This window comes from Oryctolagus cuniculus, chromosome 7 (genome assembly GCF_051225735.1).
Source record: "Oryctolagus cuniculus isolate XC-2025 breed Fujian yellow rabbit chromosome 7, ASM5122573v1, whole genome shotgun sequence".
NCBI classification, from domain to species: Eukaryota; Metazoa; Chordata; class Mammalia; order Lagomorpha; family Leporidae; genus Oryctolagus; species Oryctolagus cuniculus.
The window spans coordinates 135,742,993-135,763,144 of record NC_142873.1 but is presented as its reverse complement, the minus strand read 5'-3'; the positions used below and the strand labels follow the sequence as shown (position 1 = coordinate 135,763,144).

General features: G+C 55.4%; 4 protein-coding genes across 7 annotated transcripts in view; 2 read left to right on the top strand and 2 right to left on the bottom strand.

Moving 5' to 3' along the window:
- The first annotated feature begins 1,030 nt into the window (after positions 1–1,030).
- On the top strand, positions 1,031–7,424 carry MANEAL (mannosidase endo-alpha like). Its single transcript, XM_051832038.3, has 4 exons — positions 1,031–1,979; positions 2,813–2,922; positions 3,684–3,760; positions 5,090–7,424. The coding sequence occupies exons 1-4, from the start codon at positions 1,430–1,432 to the stop codon at positions 5,724–5,726; spliced, it is 1,374 nt and encodes a 457-aa protein (XP_051687998.3). The 5' UTR covers positions 1,031–1,429; the 3' UTR covers positions 5,727–7,424.
- Positions 7,308–11,265, bottom strand: YRDC (yrdC N6-threonylcarbamoyltransferase domain containing). The gene is made up of 5 exons (XM_002720639.6): positions 10,748–11,265; positions 10,145–10,259; positions 9,903–10,022; positions 8,096–8,238; positions 7,308–7,799 (listed from the first exon to the last, which is right to left on the bottom strand). Exons 1-5 carry the CDS (start codon positions 11,137–11,139, stop codon positions 7,727–7,729), a joined length of 843 nt encoding a protein of 280 aa, XP_002720685.1. The 5' UTR covers positions 11,140–11,265; the 3' UTR covers positions 7,308–7,726.
- C7H1orf122 (chromosome 7 C1orf122 homolog) lies at positions 11,237–12,419 on the top strand. The gene is made up of 3 exons (XM_002720630.5): positions 11,237–11,399; positions 11,497–11,698; positions 11,949–12,419. The coding sequence occupies exons 1-3, from the start codon at positions 11,365–11,367 to the stop codon at positions 12,042–12,044; spliced, it is 333 nt and encodes a 110-aa protein (XP_002720676.1). The 5' UTR covers positions 11,237–11,364; the 3' UTR covers positions 12,045–12,419.
- Positions 12,420–12,524: 105 nt separating this feature from the next.
- The window catches only part of MTF1 (metal regulatory transcription factor 1), a 60,463-nt gene continuing 52,835 nt past the window's right edge, over positions 12,525–20,152 (bottom strand). The window contains exons 10-11 of one of the 4 annotated variants that reach the window (XM_002720705.6): positions 19,634–19,697; positions 12,525–18,125 (exon numbers count right to left, since the gene is read on the bottom strand). In XM_002720705.6, coding sequence (XP_002720751.1) covers positions 17,698–18,125; positions 19,634–19,697 — 492 coding nt within the window. In that variant the 3' untranslated portion in view covers positions 12,525–17,697. The remainder of the gene's footprint in view (positions 18,126–19,633; positions 19,698–20,152) is intronic. The other 3 variants (XM_008273646.5, XR_016210183.1, XR_016210184.1) reach the window with 3 other exon arrangements.

The window sequence follows — 20,152 nt, the reverse complement described above, 5'->3', positions numbered from 1 at the left end:
AAAATATTTATTTGAAAGTCAGAGTTACACAGAGAGAGGAGAGGCAGAGAGAGAGAGAGAGAGAGAGAGAGAGAGAGAGAGAGAGAGGTCTTCCATCCACTTGTTCACTCCCCAATTGGCCGCAACTGCCGGAGCTGTGCCAATCCGAAGCCAGGAGACAGGAGCTTCTTCCGGGTCTCCCACGCGGGTGCAGGGGTCCAAGGACTTGGGCCATCTTCTACTGCTTTCCCAGGCCATAGCAGAGAGCTGGATCACAAGTGGAGCAGCCTGGACTAGAACCGACGCCCATATGGGATGCCGGCGCTTCAGCCAAAGCGTTAACCCGCTGCGCCACAGCGCCAGCCCCTACAACTCACTCACTTAAGAAGTAAGGACCGGGTGCCTCCCGTCATACCAAGCTCTTGAAGATGCTGCAGAGAGAACAGTCACTGAAACACAGCTGGGCTCCTGTTTTCCATACAGGAAGCAGAGAAACAACTCTTTTTTGAATGAGTGAAACAATGAGTACTGAAGGTTAGGAACCTGATCAATGTTGAGTGGCCCACTTATCTATAGAAATCACACCAGAGTCCCACATACACTCAACAAAGGAACGGGGGACTCTTGGTGTCTGCGCCCCGGAGCCGAGTCCAGAATGGTGGAGGAACAGGGAGGAGGGCCTGCGTTCTGGGGACCGCCTCATTTACTCCTCACCACCCGGGAGGTTCTCTGAGGATGGCAGCACGCCTGGGATCAGCGGCCGGGGCGGCGCCCAGGGCCCCGGGGAGCTGTGCTGACCCCCTGGGTGAGACCTGGACACTGTGACCTTGAGCCAGTCCTGTCTCCCTCGTCCTGGCCCCGGAGCTTGCAGGGTCTGACTTTGGGGGATTGCCCTGGGCTTCAGTGGCTGCTTGGGGGAGTCCAGCAGATGAGGGTGGTGACTGTAACCAGCACGGAGCGGTCAGCAGTCAAGAAGGAGGGGCGGCAGTGGCGGCGGCGGCGACCCTGGGGAGAGGGAGCTCCGTGAGCGCCCGTCGCCACCCTCCCTACGCTCCCGCCCGGCTCTGCATCTCTGCCCCCGACAGGGCGCCTCCCCCACTGCTCCAGGCAAGAGAGGCCACTGTTCCCAGGTGGACGGCGCGACGTGACTTGGGCATCTGCTCTCTCGGCCGAAACTCGCGGTTCGGCGCGGGGCTTCGTCTCCACTTCCCGGCCCGTCCCCCCTCGGCTCGCGACCACTTGGTCTGCGCCGGCCGCATCCTCTGTGTGCCGGGCCCGCCCGCACTGCGGGGGAGAGGCCGGGAGCCGCCCACGCGCGCTCATCGCACGGCGTCGCCGTCTCCCTGGTACGCGCGCGGGCGGCGCGGCGCGGCGCGCAGAGCCGGGCGGGCGGCCATGGCGCGGCTCGCGGGGAGGTAGCGGGACCGGCCCTGGGGAGGGCGGCGCGGCCATGGCCCGGCGGCGGCGCCGCGCCTGCATCGCGCTGTTCCTGGTGCTGCTTTTCGCCTTCGGCACCCTCATGGGCCTGCGCACGCTCAAGGCTCCGGACGGACTCCCAGCGCTGGGCCCGGGCCTGGAGCTGGCGCCCTTTGAGCGGCGGCCGGAGGGGGCCCCGGCGCCCGCCGCCCGGGCCCCTGCCGCGCCTGCCGCGCCGCCGCCGCCGCCACCTCCGCCCCGCACCGCGGAGCCGGGCAGCCCCCCGGGGCCGGCACCCGCGGAGGCCGAGCCCGCCCCCGGGCGGAGTCTACGCGTGTACTCGGACCTACACGCCTTCTACTACTCGTGGTACGGCAGCCCGCGGCGCGAGGGCCGCTACATCCACTGGGACCACGTCATGGTGCCGCACTGGGACCCCAAAATCTCAGCCAGCTACCCTCGCGGCCGCCACAGCCCCCCGGACGACCTGGGCTCCAGCTTCTACCCGGAGTTGGGGCCCTATAGCTCCCGGGACCCCGACGTGCTGCGGGAGCACATGACCCAGCTCCAGGAGGCCGCCATCGGTGAGCGCCCCCACTGGCCCGCCAGGCTGCTCAGCCCTTCCGACCCATCCCACCTGGCCCACCAGGAGGCAAGCCCCTCCCCTCTGCTCCCCGTTCCGGTCTTCAGACTCCCTTCGCCCCCTGCAGCCTCCAATACTGGGGCTTTCTGTGTGCCCAAGCGGTCCTGGGTCGCGAGTAGGGAGGGAGGCACCTTCCAATCTGTCGGCGATGGGGAGGGAGGCTGAGCTGGCCTCGGCGCCTTGCACTCCAGGCACAGCCGGGAGCAGCAGCTTGGCTGTAGAGAGGAAAGTTTGCCACCGAGTTGTGTAATGGACTCTGCTGTGTTTGCCGTGGGGGACAAGGTCCTGGGAGCCTCCTTTGCAGAGAGGGGTGGGGAGATTCACTGGCTTCGGGTTTTGTCCCTGAATTCCTCTGGATTTCAGTGCGTCTTCATGTACCTGGGGAGGGATTGAGTGAGGGGGAACCGGTGGGAAGTATACAAAGCTACACCTGACTGTGGCCGTCCTTGAGGGTGCAGGCAAGGGAAGACCTCAGAGGTAGACTGTGGCTCCCAGTCCCCATCCCGCCCCCTTTGTTATATTTGCTGATCACTGAAAAGCTCCTTTCAGGCCCAGGGCGCTATGGTCCCTGCCATGGCGGCGCTTCAGCACCGCTGGCGTGGACAGCTCCGGGGCACCGGCTCTAGGATCCCATGTGTGGGAAGTGCACGTGGCAGGAGCCTTGCTAAAAGGTTTTCAGAAACCGCTTTGCAGTTGGCGATGGTTTGTGAGGAAAGAAATCTCCGCAGAGGGGGTGCTGTGTCTCTCTGAAGTGGCCTCTGCGTTGTATCTCAGGCGTCCTGGTCCTGTCCTGGTACCCACCTGGCATGGCTGATGATAATGGGGAACCCTCGGATGACCTGGTGCCTGCCATTCTGGACACCGCCCATCAGTACAACATCCAGGTGAGTCTGCAGGTTTCCCCTCCTCTGCTCACAGACTTTGGAGCGCCTTGGGAAGTTCCTGGATATGTAGCAAGTGTGGAACCAGTGCCACGTCACTCTCATTCTCTTGAACTCAGAGAAAACTCAATACAGGACCAACAGAAGACTAAGTATCACTTGTATTGAACAATAAGGTTGGGAATGAAGACCCTGCCCCTGGATAAAGGGTAGGAAGGAGCCAAAGGGACCTGGAGGCAGAACTCTGGACTCTAGTGGAGGCGTGCAGGTCCTCAGGGAGCGGAGCGCAGCCCAGGCTATGAGCAGGCAGGCTTGGTTTCCAGAGCACAGAGCTGAGTGTGTCCTTGTTTTCCCCAGGAGTAATTTCCTGTCTGTAGCAAAGGAAGAAAAATGACTGTGAGGAGCCCCACTCCTGACGGCTGAGTCCATCTCTGACACATTTAACAAACCAACCACAGTCCCCATCGACCCAGCTGCAGCGCTGTTTTGGGCAGCTAGCACCAATCACTTGGCGCTGGCCCATGGCTTGAAAACTTCAGCCAGCCTCAGCATCTTCCCAAATGCCCTATGGGGGGAGGTGGGCAAACTTCCCACCCCTCTTTTGCAACCCAGAAGGGCAATGCCTTCCCTTATCTCTATTGTGCATAGCTATGATTGTCAGACCCCCTTCTGAACTCTGCCGCTCCTCCAGGCCATGGCTGGAGCGTGAGCCTCCAGTAGTGTGGCCCCGGGACAGATACTCATGCGAGCTCTGTTTGTGGCAGGTGGCCTTCCACATCCAACCCTACAAAGGCCGGGATGACATCACTGTGCATGACAACATCAAGTACATCATTGACACGTAAGGCCTCCGTGGGGATTGGGATTTTGGTGGGGTTCCAAACAGGGTAGGGGTAGAAGGTTTGGAGGAGCAGATCAAGAGACAGGACAGAATGCCTGCGTTCCCAGCAGCTTTCCCGGTAGGAGAGTGCTGGGCTTGCACCCGGGGAACCTGAGTCCAGTCCCCTTTCTCAGCCTCTCAGGAAAGCCTCCTGGAGTTGTGTGAGAGTTTGAATTCATACATGTGAAAGTAGCCGATATAGCACTTTCAAATATCATTCATTCACTAGAAAACACCCGCTGAGTATCCATATGTGCATCCAGGTGCTGTGCTAAGCCCAGTTAGGCAGTAATGAGTAGAACTGGCCAGGTTTCTGACTTTGTGTTTACATTCTAGAGTGTATTGGGGTGCTGGAGTAGACAGCAATTAAACAGGAAAAATGAAGTGATCTACAGTATGGAAAAACAGTAAAGAATAAAGTAGGGTCTTGTGTCCCAGTGTGCTCACCACCATTCTGGAATGTGTGGTCAACTGAGTCTCTAGGAGACAACATGTGAGCGAACCCCTGAGTGAAGAGTCTGCTCTGTGAAGATCTGGAGGCAGGCAGAAAATGCCAGGCAGAGGGCTGGCAGACGCAAGGCGGCAAGACGGAACCAGGTTGGCGTGACAGCTGTGTGGAAGGGCCAGATGGGGGCGGAGACAGGTGAGGTAACAGCAGGAATGGAGGTAGGCCAGGCCAGTTGAAGTAGCTGTAGGTCCAGGGAAGGAGCAACCCGATCTGCTTTATCCAGTTTTCTTCTTTTTTGAAGAGAAGAGGGAAGGGCATTTGGCCTAGGGGTTAGGACACCTGCATCCCATATCAGAGCACCTGGATTCAGTTCTCAGCTTCCTGCTAATGCAGACCCTGGGAGGGAGCAGTGATGCCTGAAGTCGTTGGGTTCCTGCCTCCCACATTGGGAGACCTGGGGTGAGTTGCCAGCTCTTGTCTTCGGCTCAGCCTGGCCCTGGCAGCTGTGGGCATCTGAGGAGTGGATCAACAGATGGGAGCACACGCTTTCTCTCTCTGCCTCTCAAGTAAATAAAATGGAAAGAGAGGGAGAGAGAAAGGATAATAGGGAGGCAGGAATGGAAGCCTGGAGACAAGTGGCTGTTGGGGCAGTCCAGACAAAAGTTAGTGGCGTCTTGACTCCGGGAAGGAAAGGGGAGCTTAGCAGTAACGGAGTGGGAGAGAGGAAGGAGGGGAGTGCGGTTCTTGGAGGCACTGACTCCCACGTGGGACTGGCTGGGCCACTCCCACTGCTCCGCTGGTCCCTGCAGTCCTGCTCAAGCTCTTCTCCCCCTGCTCCTCAGGTATGGCTCCCATGGTGCATTTTACCGCTACAAGAACAGCATGGGCAAGAGCCTCCCCCTCTTCTACATCTACGATTCCTACCTGACATCCCCAGAGGCCTGGGCCCACCTCCTGACACCACAGGGACCCCACTCAATCCGCAACACGCCCTACGACGGGGTCTTCATAGCGCTGCTGGTGGAGGAGGGCCACACCCACGACATCCTCGCCGCAGGATTTGATGGCATGTACACCTACTTCGCCTCCAACGGTTTCTCCTTTGGCTCCTCCCATCAGAACTGGAAGGCCGTGAAGAACTTTTGTGACGCTAACAACCTCATGTTTATCCCCAGCGTCGGGCCTGGCTACATTGACACCAGCATCCGGCCCTGGAATAACCACAACACACGGAACAGGGTCAACGGCAAATACTACGAGACGGCCCTGCAGGCGGCCCTGACCGTGAGGCCCGAGATCGTCTCCATCACCTCCTTCAACGAGTGGCACGAGGGCACCCAGATTGAGAAGGCCATTCCCAAGAAGACGCCGACTCGCCTGTATTTGGACTACCTGCCTCATCAGCCCAGCCTCTACCTGGAGCTGACCCGCCGCTGGGCCGAGCACTTTGTCAAGGAAAAGGAGCAGTGGCTGATGTGAGGCCTGTGAACCCGGGGTGCACGGTGCCGACTTCCTGGCTTCACTGAAGGTGTCACCACGTGGGGCACTGCTGAGGTTGTGGGTGCTCACTGGTCTCAGCAGCTGGGTGCCTCTGGGTGGGCCACCAAGCCTGGGCCCATGTCTAACAGTGCCTGTTCCTCAGGCAAGTGGTGCTGGGGCGCTCTGCAGTGAGAGGAGACTGGGTGGTGTTCCAGAGGACGAAGAGGCTGGCAGGTGACCACGTAACCCAGGGCACTCTGTGGCCTCGGAGCCTTTTCATGTGACCCTCCCAGTTTAGAACTCTGCAGCAGGTTGGTGTCGTGGAGGGAGTGACCCAGGCAGTGCTGTTGGAAAGGTGTGGGCCCTGGGGCGAGCACATACCCTGCCCCTTCTGCCAGTCGGTGTCCTTTCTCCTCAAGTATCTTCTCTAAATTAGGGAACCTGAGACTCTGTCAAGGGGAGTTTCTGGGTTTAAGCTCCTGAACTCAATTACCAGGAAATAATCCCGCACACGGACACATTCATTCAACACCCACTAACTGAGCACCTTCCTATGTGCTAGGTGCTGGAGAAAACTTGAGCAAGGAACAGTTCCTGTCCTGAAGCTTACAGGATCCAGCTTTCCCTCTTTGGTGTGGCCTTGTAGCTAGTGCCTGGGTATGGGCAGAAGTTTTTTTGTTTGTTTTTGGTTTTTTTTTGCAGCTTTACCCAGTGCTGGAGTCGAGTTCTTTTTCCTCTAAGAAAATACCTCTGCACTCCAGAGCCGACTTTTCCTAGATGAACACTGAGCTGCAGGGAGAGGACCAGACACCCCTCCCCATAGCTGCCTGAACAGAATGAGGCCCACTCACCAGAGCCGTTTTCAGTGCTACTGTGATTCATATTAATTAATTAAATATGACGTGGTATTCTCCAGTAAACATTCCTTTTGCTCTTGAGACCTCATGATTTCTGACCAGATTCTGTGACAAATGGACAAGTAGACTGGGCCAGATAGAGCTTTGGCACAATCAAGAGTGGGTTTGCTTAAACTACTCATTTAAGCAAAATTTCTAAAGGGTATAGTTAGCAAACCACTGCTTATTTATAAACAAACTAATGTGCTAATTTAGGAATCCTAATTAAAGCAGGCACCTGTAGCGCCTTGGCAACAACCACAGGACATACCTGAGAACAGGTGCGCTGGAAAGCACTGTGCTGTGCTTTATGGGTTCAAGACTGAATCCTGGGAACTCGGATCAAGAGGCAGGGGAGGGAGTGGCCCCAGACGCCACCTCAAGGGCATCCAGCCCATTAGGTAGCCGACCCTAAACTGCACTGGACAGCTGAGCAGGCCTGCCCACTGGGCGTGTGGGGAAACCAGGCAGGGGCAGCAGGAGGGGCTGCAGAGCCTTCAGAAGGTAGTGACACTGAGGCTTTGCTGTGTGCGCGCACCATCTGGGCGGGCGCCTTCACGTGGCCAATGGCAAGGTGACAGTTCAGTTCCTTTTGAAGGATGATCTATATCAAGAGCCATAAATGCTTTCATATACTTCAACTAAGTAATCCAATCTAAGGAAGTAATTCAAAAGAAGAAAAATAAACCATTTACAAATATATTTAATAGCAGCATTTTTTTAACATTAAAGAAAAAGTTCAAATGCCCAACAATGTTCAATACTTGGTATACACATGAATAAAGTAAAAGGTTGCCAGAAACACTGGACTTAAGTGTTATGCATATAACTTAGGTAAGAGGAAGCCGCTGGTAAGGCACCCCGGGAATGTTCTGACCTCTCAACGTAGCTTTTGGCTGATACAGGGAAGCACAGGTAATAAATAGAACCTTTCACCCAGGTGAGAAGCTACACCAGTAGCTTCTGCAGCCGGCGCAGTGTTCACAGGCGTGCCGCCTCGAGGTCGGGCGAGGGGCACAGCTCCAGCGGCCTCTGCAAATGAGGCCTCGTCAGCCCGCAGCGGACACACAGTATCCAGCACCAGTCCTCGGGTTGCCTTGAGCTTCACGAGCATGATCCGTGCGAGGGCGACAGCCCGTACTTCTGCTGGAGGATGGCTGTAGTGCTCTCCAGGGCACTGGGGTGGAGAAAAAACAGTTACAGTCTGACTTCGAAAGGCCTGAAGCCCACCACGGCCTGCTGACCGGGGACCTCTAAACTCACTGCTCACCAACCCTTGAGGAATCCTTGTGAACCCCCGAAATGCCGGCAGACACTGGCCGACTTGGTCCCTGCCTCTACTGCTCCTAACCTGCCCACACCCTCTCTGGGAAAGGTACTGAGTGACAACCTTCAACTTGTCAAAGCTCTTTTTTGCATCTTATCTCCCCCACCCCCTTCAAATTCTACTCCCATGCCACAGGAGAGACTCACCAGCCCGGACGAATGATGCCAAACTTTCCAGGCACAGATAAGTCAACCACAGTTGAGCCAAGGCGACACTCGGGGCTCTGGCCTTCCCCAATTGGTCCCCCATCAATGACCAGGGACAAATGAGGCCAGAGGTCTTGGAATTCCTGAGGAGAAAGGAAGAATATGGATGCCATCGCTGGCATCTGCAATGATGTCACACTGCAGGCAGGGTTCGTATGTCAGACGAGGAACTCACAGCTTTAAAGCAGAGGAAAGACCTCTTTAGCTAAGACAGCTGTGCCAAAGACAGCGCATTAGCACATTCAACACTGCACCCTAGGAGGTTTAGAGCCCTCCTAGACTGGTGCCCCAACTAACACCCATCCAGAATTTAAGGAAATTCCACACTTGTTTGCTTGGTGTGGGACGTATAGGTAAAACAACTGTGGTTCTAGGTGGGCATCCACAGAGGCGGGCTACAACTCTGGACTATGCCATTTTCTGTGTGACCACGTTCAAGTTCCTTACCCAGGCCTAAAACACAAGTGGGCTGCACCAGAGTAGTGCTCTGATCACGCTGGACCAGGGCAGGGAGAGGAAAGCAAGGTGGGTCTGCAAGCACGCACGAGCAGCGCTTAGTCCTCGCACAGTGGGGCGGGTGCTGCCACCAGAATGCGGGTGGAGCACCCCTGCCCCCCAGGGCAGACCAGGAAGTAGTGAGGCCTGGGAATTCAGGATGGCGGATCAGCAATCCCAGCTACTGTGTGGGAGCAGGTGCCCCTACTCCTGTTCCTTGGGTCCAGCTAGCAGGACGCAGCAAAGCTCCAGTCAGAGAATGAGAAAGGACGCCAGCTCTCGCCAACCCAAGGCCCTCAAACCCCCTCTTCAGGTCTGGGCACAGAACCAAGTTTAGTAAGCAGAACAGCAAGACAAGTTTCCTTGTCCTCATTCGTTCTAGGCTGCGTAGGCAAAACAGGACCAGGATGACCCTTTCTTTGGCCTGGCTTATGGCAGAGGTAACAGAACAGGTTTAGGAGTCAAAGATTGGGTAAGACGCTGAGTCAACTGCTTAATGGCCGTGTGACCTGCGGCGAATGGCCTCTTTGGAGCCCTAATTTCATACTGTTTCACAGCAGCGGGAAGAGTTACACTCCAGGGGCCGGCGCTGTGGCACAGTGGGCTGAGCCTCCGCCTGCGGCATCACCATCCCGTATGGGCGCCGGTTCTAGTCCCGGCTCCTCCTCTTCCAATCCAGCTCTCTGCTATGGCCTGGGAAAGCAGTAGAAGATGGCCCAAGTGCTTGGGCCCTGCACCCACGTGGGAGACCTGGAGGAAGCTCCTGACTCCTGGCTTCAGATCAGGGCAGCTCCAGCCACTGCAGCCATTTGGGGAGTGAACCAGCGGATGGAAGACTTCTCTCTCTCTGTCTTTCCCTCTCTCTTTTATCTGTAACTCTACCTCTCAAATAAAATCTTAAAAAAAAAAAAAACACCCAAAAAACAACAACAAAAAAACCTACTCCAACACTCCAGTTTCCAAGAACTGCGGCCCGGACAAAAACAGGAAAACGATGTTTTACTTTTCGTGCTCCTTCCTACGACTGGACTGACAGCACAGAGGAGACACCCATTCTCTCCCTGACCGCTCAAACGTCGGGAGAAGAATCCTTCACGACTCTTCACTCTGGATGCCCTCCACCCGACCGCCCTCCCTGCCAGCGGGGGTGCCTTTTCACTCCCGCCAGGATTCTAGAGCACTGACAGCCCCACCTCGCAGAGGGGGTAGTGCTGGGCTCGGGGGTTTCCGGGAGAAGGCCTGGGCAACTCACCTGGACGTTCAGAGAACTGGCCTGGGAACTGAGGTTGGCGCTGGTGAGAGCCAGAGGTCCCCCGAACATCTGGGCCAGGTCCTGCATGAAGGCATGGGCAGGAATCCGGACGCCCACAAGCTAGGAGGCAAGGAGAAAGGCTCACTGGAGAGGCCCGAGGGGGTGGGGGACAGAGCTGGTCCCATCCCACCGACCGGAAGCTCCAGGGGTCAGGAAGTCTGGGACAGAAGAACCCAACTCACAGGAGTGAAGGGGTTCAGGTCCTTGTTGAGCTCCTCTGAGCGTTCCATCACCAAGGTCACGGGCCCCGGCAGGAGGTCTTTCAGGAGCTGCTCGGGGACCCTCACGTGGCAGTACCTGGGCAAAAAAACAGCACAAATGCATCCCCAGGGACGCGCCACTGGCTGTCACTCCCCAGACTGCGCACGCGGTGCGAACCATCCTCTGAGCCGAGCCGAGCCTCTCCCAAGAGCTCCAGCTGAGGGTGGGGGTCCGGAGAAGCCGCGCATCCGCCACGCAGTGCCACCGCGACGGCAGGGTCGAAGCTCCGTGCTTTGTTTCCTGCAAGGCACTCCCTACTACCCTGAGCTACCACGCTTCCTCTTTCTCCCGTGGGCCTCCCCGCAGGAGCCCACAAACCCCCAGGGAATTGGGCCTCGCCCCCCCCCCTCGTTGCGCCCCAGTGTCCGGGTTCAGGGCCCGGCTCAGCGCACACTGCCAGTTGCGGATCCCTCGGGAGCTTGGACAAGCCCCTCCCGCTCCCTGCGCCTCAGTCTCCCAAGGCTGTCACCGGAAACCCCTCCCGCGGTGCCGCCCCCAGCGGGGCCGGGTCGGGGCGGCCTCACCTGTAGACGTCGGCCACGCGGCCCAGGCACACGGCCAGCGGCTTGGCCTCGCTGCGGCCCTTGAGGCGGTACACGGCGCCCAGCGCCTCCGAACAGCTCGCCGAGCAGGCCAGGCCGTACAGCGTGTCGGTGGGGACGGCCACCACGGCGCCGGCGCGCAGCTCGGCCACGGCGGCCCGCAGCGCTTCGGTCCAGCCGGCGCGCTCGGGGCTCGCGGCCTGCACGGCTCCGCTTCCCGGGAGCCGCAACAGCCGAGCCCCTGGCGCCGCCGGAGCGGGGCTCGGCGGCCGGAGGAGGCGGCCCTTCCGGGCGGAGCCCGCCGACCCCTCGCTCAACCCCATGCTGGCAGCCACCGCGGCCCTCAGCCCCGTGCAGGGACGCGCCGGAGACATCCGCCCAGGCCCGCTTCCGGGAGGAAGTGACGCGCCCAGCCAGCTTCCGGTCCGGGAGGCTCGGCCCCACCTCCGCGTCGGGCAGCTTAAAGGGACCGCGACCCCCAGGAGGCTTGAAGGAGACCGGTGGGGACGGGGCGGGGCGCAGCTTCGCTAAGCCCCAGCGCAGCGCTGGGGAGGGGGGGCGGCCGAAAGGGGGGCGGTGGTCGGGCCGCGCGGGCGGAGATGGAATGGGGCCCGGGCTCAGACTGGTCACGGGGGTGAGACGGGGCCCGTCGGGGCGCGGGGGGGAGGAAGGACTGGGACCCCGCGCGAGCGCCGGCCCTGACCGTCTGTGTCTCGCTCTCTCCCGGGCAGGGAGGCTGCCGGCGTGGACCGTGGGAAGGCGGGGCTGGGGCTCGGCGGGAGGCCACCCCCGCAGCCGCCCCGGGATGAGCGCGCCCAGCAGCTGCTGGACGCCGTGGAGCAGCGGCAGCGGCAGCTCCTGGACACCATCGCCGCCTGCGAGGAGATGCTGCGGCAGCTGGGCCGCCGGCGCCCGGAGCCAGCTGGTGGCGGGGTCAGTGCCCACCCCGGGCTGGGCCTGGGGGGTGGGGTCTGCCTGCTGGCTGGGCTGGTCAAGCCCTAGCTGTCCCTGGAGGGTGGAAGAGTGTCCCCGCCGCTTTACCCGTCACCAGATCCACGGGTCTGGGCGAGAGGTGTTGAGAAAGTTCAGTACTAGCCAGATGCCCAAGTGGTCATATCCTAGCGGTGCCTAATCCAAGGCCTTCCCTCCCAGGCTCACTTTTTTTCCTTTCTGTTCCAACTAGAACGTCTCAGCCAAACCCGGAGCGCCCTCCCAGCCAGCTGTGTCCGCCAGAGGTGGCTTTGCAAAGGACGCTGGTGACGGAGCTGCAGAGCCCTGACCGTCCCCAAGCCGGGCGCCCTGACTTCTCTCCCTCCCCAGGGCTGGTGGCTGGACTCTGAGCAACTCTCTCCAGTAGAGGGGCTAGTCTTCACTGGCAGTGGCTGGTGCTTGGCCCTCCGCGTGGGGTGGCGGCTCTGCTGCAGCCGGGGGCACTCCCACTTCGTCCTGGTTGAAGGCAGTGCTCTGCTTTGAGCAGCCAAGGAATACCCAGTCTGACACCCGGATTTGGGCAGACCAGCAGTGCTCGCCAGAGTGGCCCGGCCTGCTCTGGGGGATCCGGTGGTGTTACGTGTCCATTTCATGCTTTGGGGACTCCTAGCCCCGTGAAACACCTTCAGCAGAGCCTTTATTAAAAGGAAACCTGCAGACTCTCCTGGTGACCGATCTCTCCTTTCTATCCCTTCTCCAGGACTGTGATGGCTGGGGGGAGGGGGGGAGGGAGGGCTTGGGCAGAGTTGGGAAGAAATACCACAGATGCTGCCATATTTAAATAAGCATTTAATTAGGATTTCATTAGTATTTAATATTGCTTTTTCAATTCCAAAAAGTTAAATTTTCACTTCTTAGCAGATATCTTAAAGTACAATATTAAGTTTATACAAAATGAGCAATTAAGCAAACACCATTATTTCACATTCTTCAAAAATACAAATTCATATTTATTCATTTTTGGGTTTTGGAGGTTTCTTCCTTTGGAAGTACTGAACCTGTAACGTTTTCATATCGCTCAGTGGAAGTCTGTTGTTCCCATGTTTCACACCTAAATAAATTTGAAAGACTTTTACATAATCCAAATAAAACTACTTGGGATGTAAAAAATTGTCACCAAGACCATCGGCCAATGATTAGTATGTGTCACAAAAAGAAGGCTCTCGGGGGCTTCTGCCTTTCCTGGCTAGGAGAGTGGAGCCAGGGGTTCAGCAAACACCTGTTCTCAGTCCTCTTCCCCAGAGGAGGAGGAGGAGGAGGAGGAGGAGTTCACAGGAAAAGGGAACAGCCTCTGACCCCGACCTTCTCCAAAACACAACAAAGGACGTCAGCTGTCAAGTCCAACAGTCCTTGCAAGGCCTGAGAACACGGGAGGAAAAGGGCAGGAGACGCCTCTGACTTGGCACCACTACAAGGATATTGCAAAAAACACCCCTGGGGTTGGTGAAAAAAGGTTTTATGAAAAATTTTTCCATAAGAAAAGTAGAAACTGCATTGAGCTGAGAAAGTGACATGCCGTTATCGCCCAATTTTTGGCCCAGCAGGCACACCACCAAAGGGGCAGTGTGTGGATTTAAACCTCACTTCCAGTAAAAAAGCTTGTAATATGTACACGTTGGTGGGAAGATCCAGTTTAGTTTGCATTTTTTAGTGCTGACTGAGAAGCCCTCTCTCGAACAGGACCTACAGTGAGAAATGCCCAGGCGGTGTCGGCAGCCTCCCTGAAGCGCGGAGAAGAGACAGGACCCTTTCCCCCACACCTCCGAGAGCACTCGAGAGGAGACAGGCCAACCTGATGGACCAATCAGAAATATGCGTCATCGGTTTCCCGTTGCTTCCTTCCTCCCCAAGTATTATTAAGGAATGTCCAATGTCCAGTCTAGCTCACGGCAGGAGCATTTGCATATTACATCTGTGAATACCTTTCTGCTTTGGCTGAAGTGCATGTTATAACTTCTCTGTTCTAGAGCCTGAGAGCTGGGGATAAAATGGCAAGGGAGAAGGAAGAAAGTCCATAAGAGAGATTAGATTATGGCAGCTTTGTGTGCTGCAGGCCGCCTTCCTGGAACAGCCAAGGCAGGTGGTATGCGGAGCACTCCTGAAATGACTCCTGTCACCTACCCCCTCACCGCCACTCCCACTCCCATCCCTCCGAACATATTTCTGATTGGTGGTGTAAGGAAACTACAGACTCTCAAGCGACATGGTAGTTCCACAAAGCAGTGGTTTCAGTGACACGGGAGCAGTCTTTACCATGCAGGACAATGGACGTGATCACAAGTCTGAACGGCTAGAAGGTGCCAGGTTCTTACCTAGGAACAACCTGTTCCTTCCTTTCAGGCATCACTTTGTAATGGTGAAGTGGGGAAGCTGGCAAGGGACCAAGAAGTGACGACAAGGGGCCTGAACAGCCCGCAGAGCAGTTCTTCAGCAAGCCTGAGGGGGCGCCCGGGCACACAGGGAAGGCTTGCATAGATGAGCGGTTGCTGAGAATGCCTGACAGAGCTTCCCTGTGGACAGCCTCAGCACAGGGCTGATGGAGCGGAAACACACGGCCAGGCCGGGCCACGTGGGACAACGACTGTCAAGCTACACATACTGCACCAAGGTAAGTGCTTTGCTTTTCACACCTCGATTTAACTTTTTATTCTGAGCAAAAAAATAAAACTTTGTGGACAGTATATATATATATATATATATATATATATATATATATATGTATATATATATATACACACACACACACACAAAAGAAATTGCAGCAATTGGGTTAAAGATAAAATAACCTAAAGTGCTTTTTACTTTTATTATTTCTTTAATATACCAATATGAGGTTCTGCAAACTTGTCCCTCCGGACACATTCAGCATTATACAAAGTCTCGCAGGAAAACCCACCCACCCTCCATTAATCCCATCAGTCCACTGCCTTGACCCTGAAAGGCAACCTCTCCAATTGGCTGACTCTCCCCTCGCCCTCTACCCAGAGAGGTCTTCACATCTTAAGGCCCATCCTGGGCTTGGTACCATGATCTCCTTCTAAAGGGAGTGGAATTCAAGAAATGATACCACTCCTGTCCCCACATCTAGTGCTGCCCCCATGAGACTAGCCAGAGCCTGCCAGGAAGGACTGGGCCACTTTCCTCCAGTGCCCCGCCCAGCAGCCTGAGAATGGCTCAGTTCACTAAGGCAGTGTGGTGGTGCCAGCCAGTTTCCTGACCGCCTAAGTCCATACCTGGGGCCGAGCAGCACCCTTTAAAGGCGCAGTCTAACTGGAGATGCTAGCGGAGCCAAAGTAGAAATTTACAAGGTGAAAATGGTTACCATGGGGAGAAAGGCTCAATTTCACCACCTAGAATTCTGTGGATCCTTCCTAACCTTATCCTAGGTTCACTCCTGGGTTTGAGAAACCACTCTCTCCATGAAGGTTCTTTCTGGCTCCTAGCCAGAGGCCTTCTCTTCTCCAGGTCCCTGGTTCTAGAAGCCAGGCTTGTGGTAAGACAGGGAGGGAGAAGGCTGGAAGCAGATGGAAGGAAAGACTGCCAACCCCGTGGAATACACCTGCTCTTCACAACCATTCGCTAGCGTTTTAAACAGAATCCTGATTTTTCAAAAGCTGATTGGATCTTATAGTCTCTTGTAATCTAAAATCACCCTCTGAACGCAGATATTTCAAGTAGAAAGACCTGTCAGCCTAAACACTTTTAAGATATTTCTCCATCACCCCTGATGTGTGGAGAGTGGGAAAGCCGCTGACCTGGGTGGGGCCCAACACAAGCACAGCCCTGGCTAAGCAGGAAGGAACAAGATTTAAACCATCTACACTTCCAGTGTTCTTCCCTGAAAGCCTACTTCCCCCATCACCTCCCAGACAGCCAGAATCCCTGGTGACCCTAGGATGGGCATGTGGGAAGGTCATTACTGCTCTCTGATACAAGCTAATTTTGGGGTCCCTTCTGCTGCGCTCCCAGAAGTTGTAGAGAAAACAGCGAGGGCTTTAGCTCCAAGTTTCCTACGGGGGAATGCAAGGCCCAAAGGCGACCAAGGATGAGCCAAGCTCAGCAGCGGCTGTTCTAGGAGGACCTGACCCAGTGTGCGACAGAAGACGCCTCCTGCTTATCAACTTGTGCTGAGGTCAAAGGTTGCCAAAACCCACCAGCCTTTTGGGGAGGGGAGTGCAGGAGGTAAAAAAAAAATCAATGCTCCTGGCTAGACTCCTGGAATGAACTCGGCTGCTGTTTCTCCTTGCGCAGTACCAGCTCTCACTACCACCATCCTCATCCACGTCGGTCCCTGAGCGTGCCAGCTGAAGGCAGGGAGGTGATCTGCTGTCTGCTGTCTTGGCTGGCCCTGAGTGCCAGCTCAAAGAGCAGGAGAGTGACCCACGCACATCTCTTTACGTCGGGGTGGAAACGAGAGGCAAAATGAGGGCTGCTTTCTGCTGCGCTTGACCTGAAAGTGGCCTGGGTTCTAAGCCGCAGCTCAAGGCAGGGCAGGCGCTCTTGGGGAGGCGAGGGGCCTAGTCCACAGGCTGGGCCAGGCTAGCTTCTGAGCCAGCGCAGAGGAACTTTCCATTCCAGTGTGGAGTCTATTTTATGTCTTATTTTAAGAGGCAATGACTTAGAGCCAAAGGCAGACAGATGGATATAATTCTATACACAACTGAGAAAAACCTTCTTTCCTCTAACACAACTTAATGCAACATTCCAAATGAGATAACTTATTGCAACATTTCAGGCTTTTTGGTGGAAGGGGGATTTTTTCATTTTGTTTTACCCTGAGTATAAGATCATCGTTTTATTTCTTTCTTTTTTTTTTTTTTTTTTTTTTGTCTTTTCCTTTTGTTTAGAAACCACTACGTTGAGCAAGCCACAGCCTGGTTTGCACTGTATATGCAAAATCCAGAAGGCTGAGAAGAGGAGGTGGGGGAAGGGGCAACCAAAAACCTGGCTACGCCTGGAACCAGGACCCACGGCCTGCCAATTCCACACCACCCCCAACTCCCTTAAGTCTGCACCTTCTCCTGATAAGCAAAATGCAGCCCTTCTGCTCTGAGGCAGAAAACGTCATTGAAGGCAGGCAGGCCACCAACCACCAATCAGCTATAGCCACATGTTCACTCTAGGACAAAATAGGCATGTGCCCCAAGGCAAATTCACTGCGCTCTGCAATCCCCGAAACTGACTCCAGGGACCAGGAAGGCAGACTGTGGTCATGTTGCTACAGCCTGCTCTTCACACACATCAGCGACAGACCACACTTAACAACTTGCCCAGGGCCCTGCAGAGCCAGCTCATCCCCACAGCCTGGGCCCGGGCCTGCTGCAGAAGCGGGCTGCAGCATGAGCCCTGTGCTAGCCACCCTGAGCTCCACTGACGCCAAGCGCAAACAACAAAGCCATCTCGCCTGAACTCTGCCTGTCTCACAGCTCTTTCACCTTGCCATGGCCCTCCCGGAGCGGGTGAGGGGCTGGCCTTCAGAGCAGTCTGGAGCCTCAGACTCAAGACACACAGGGAGGAGCAACACCCAACACACTGAACTTTCTGCCCAATCCACAAAGACCCCAGTGCAAGTAAGTGATGGGCAGTGTCAGATTGATGGAAACCACACCCTTTCATTTAGAATTTTTATGCGCACGAGTAACCTTAATTTCCAAGTTCACATGACAATAAGCAAAAGTGACAAACAGTGCAGCCAAACAGTTCATTTATAACTTAGCTTTTTTTTGTTGTTTTTTTTGTTTTTGTTTTTTTTTCCCAAAGATCAGTTCCTTAAAATGGATGCTCCTGGTATGTGAATAAAGAAAACACATCTGAAAGGCGAGGAATTCAAACAGTAGATTTCTTCATCCTTCAAATTCTGACCCCATGATGGTGGGCGTGGCACCTCGCGCCTCCTGCTCGTCCTCGTCCAGGAGGTGAGCACGCGAGCACACACACACTGTTCACTTGGAGAAGCTGCCGGTCAGGCCCATCTCCTCCTCCCTCTGCAGCAGTGCTTCAATGGGAATCAGACTGGACGGGGTGCTGAGGCCCTGGAGGGACAGGAACTCTGACACATCCATGGCACTTATTTCTGTCTGAGAGTACGCAGGAGTCTCTGTTTGTCTGCTTTGCTCACAGGAAGAGGGTGCGGTGGAGGATGACAACAGGGGGACCAGGGGTAATGAAAAAGTCTGTGGAGGCAGCGGCAGGCTGGGTCCATCAGGAGGCTGAGGGTTTGACTCTGGAGGGGGTGGGGAAGAACAGCCCTTTCTCCTGCCAGTCGCCCGCTCCTTGGCAGAGTCCCGGCATGCACACTGACACTGACATGCCTCCTCTTGTTTGATGATGATCACAGGAAGACTGAGGCCAATCTGCTGTACAGAGCTCCCTGCAAGAGAGGCGAGAAAGACACAGGGCAGGGCATGAGGGCCAGGCAGACTGGGTGAGAGCTGAGAACGCTGGGAAGCAGTGTGGTCTTGGCTTTGCTCTGCTCTGAACTGGACCACATTCCTTTTTCAGGTGAAAGGCTTCGGACACACCCCCTGCCTCCAAGACAAAGCCCCTCTTCCTCAGAAGGCCACATACAGGATCTCGATGCCTTCTGCAGTCCCAGCGGTTCTCTGCTGCACCTTCCAAGCCAGCCACAGCACATGCGCCATTTCTCTGACCCGTTCTTTCTGTCTCTTGGCCTGCGGGTCCTCCCTCTGATCTAAATTCCCTAGGTGCTGCTGTTTTTCTGGAGAGTTTAATGTTCATCTCCTCCCTCTTCTTGTGATGCCCCTAGGCAGCGCTTCCCATAGGCTCCTGTGCAGAGGCCTAGCTTGGGTGAAGCCAGCACAGAGCTTCCTGGCACATGCATGGTGCTTTTTTTTTAAGATTTTATTTATTTGAGAATTAGAGTTACAGACAGTGAGAGGGAGAGACAGAGAAAGGTCTTCCTTCCATTGGTTCACTCCCCAAACGGCCACAACGGCCAGAGCTGCACCGATCCGAAGCCAGGAGCCAGGTACTTCTTCCCGGTCTTGCATGTGGGTGCAGGGGCCCAAGTACATGGGCCATCTTCTATTGGCTTTCCCAAGCCACAGCAGAGAGCTGGATTGGAAGAAAAGCAGCCGGGACCAGAATCGGTACCCATACGGGATGCCAGCGCCACAGGCGAGGATTAACCTGCTGCGCCAGGGCGCCGGCCCCAGTGCTGCTTGCTTTCTTCTGCACCTTTCTCTACCTGACTTAACTCTGCCTGCCCAAGAGACTCTGAGCTCACTCATCTTTGTAGGCCCGGTGTTTGCCCCGAGGGAAATGCCAGCCAATCTCTTCCTACACTGCCAGCCTCCGTGTGGGCAGTCTCTTTCTCTTGCTTGTGTTGTGCACGCACACAGTGGGAATGAGGTCTGAGAACCAGTGCTTTGGCTCTGCCGTAAGTTCACCTATGACTGTGGTGGGGGCTTTACTTCCTCTCTCTGGGCCTGAGTTTCTTAATCTGCCACACAAGGGATTTGAATAAAAGGACCTTTCAGCTCTCCATGAGTCTCTGACCCAGATGCTATTTCTTCATTACTGTAATTAGAAAGAGTCCAGTGAATTAACAACTGCTCTCTTTAGCATTAACTGTGAGTCAGACTTTTTTCTGGCTATGTTTAAAGGCTGTATGTGAAAGGAAGGGGCCAGTACGAAGTAAAGAATGTCAAACACAGTACTTATGCCACAAGTGCACTGGCTTTTAATAGTTATGAGAATATGAAGTACTCTCACAGACAATACAATGTGATGAATTTAACGGAGGCTGTTTTAAGATTTCTTTTTTAAAAGATTTAAAAACAGGGCAAAGCAGTAATTTCCTGTGCCTCAAGGTGCTCAGAGCGGACTTGCCTTTAAAGTCAACACAGAATTACATACCTGTGCTACTGGCTACTGGTACTGCAGTGGTGAAGAACACCTTCTCAACTTTAGATGCTTGCTGCTAGGGAGGAAAAAAAAAAAAAACATTTATGGCCACTCTGAGATGGCAGACATCCAAGGGCTCAAGCCTTCCCAACTCTAACGGTCATCCAGGAGGACAGAAAACCTTCAGTATTCCGAGGTTTCTGCACTGAGCAACGTTTTGTTTGTGCTCTGATATGAGGTCACTGCCTGTTTGACATTCAGTGCTGACAATGTAGCTAGCTTTGCACCCTACTATTTGGCTGTCTCCCAGCTGCCTAGCCCAGTGGGTTGCTGTACCCAAAGCTTCCTCCAAGGCTGCTGTTCTCAAGCTGAGGGTCTTGTCAGGGCAGCCTCAGTGCTGGCCTGCCCTCTAGGCTTTGCAAGCCCTTCCATCTAGTACTTCTGTGAAGGCTGCAGGTTGGTTATTTCCTTTTCCAGGATTAAGCTGCATGCTAAGGCTTCTCTCACAAACAACCCTGTGAAGGCCATGGG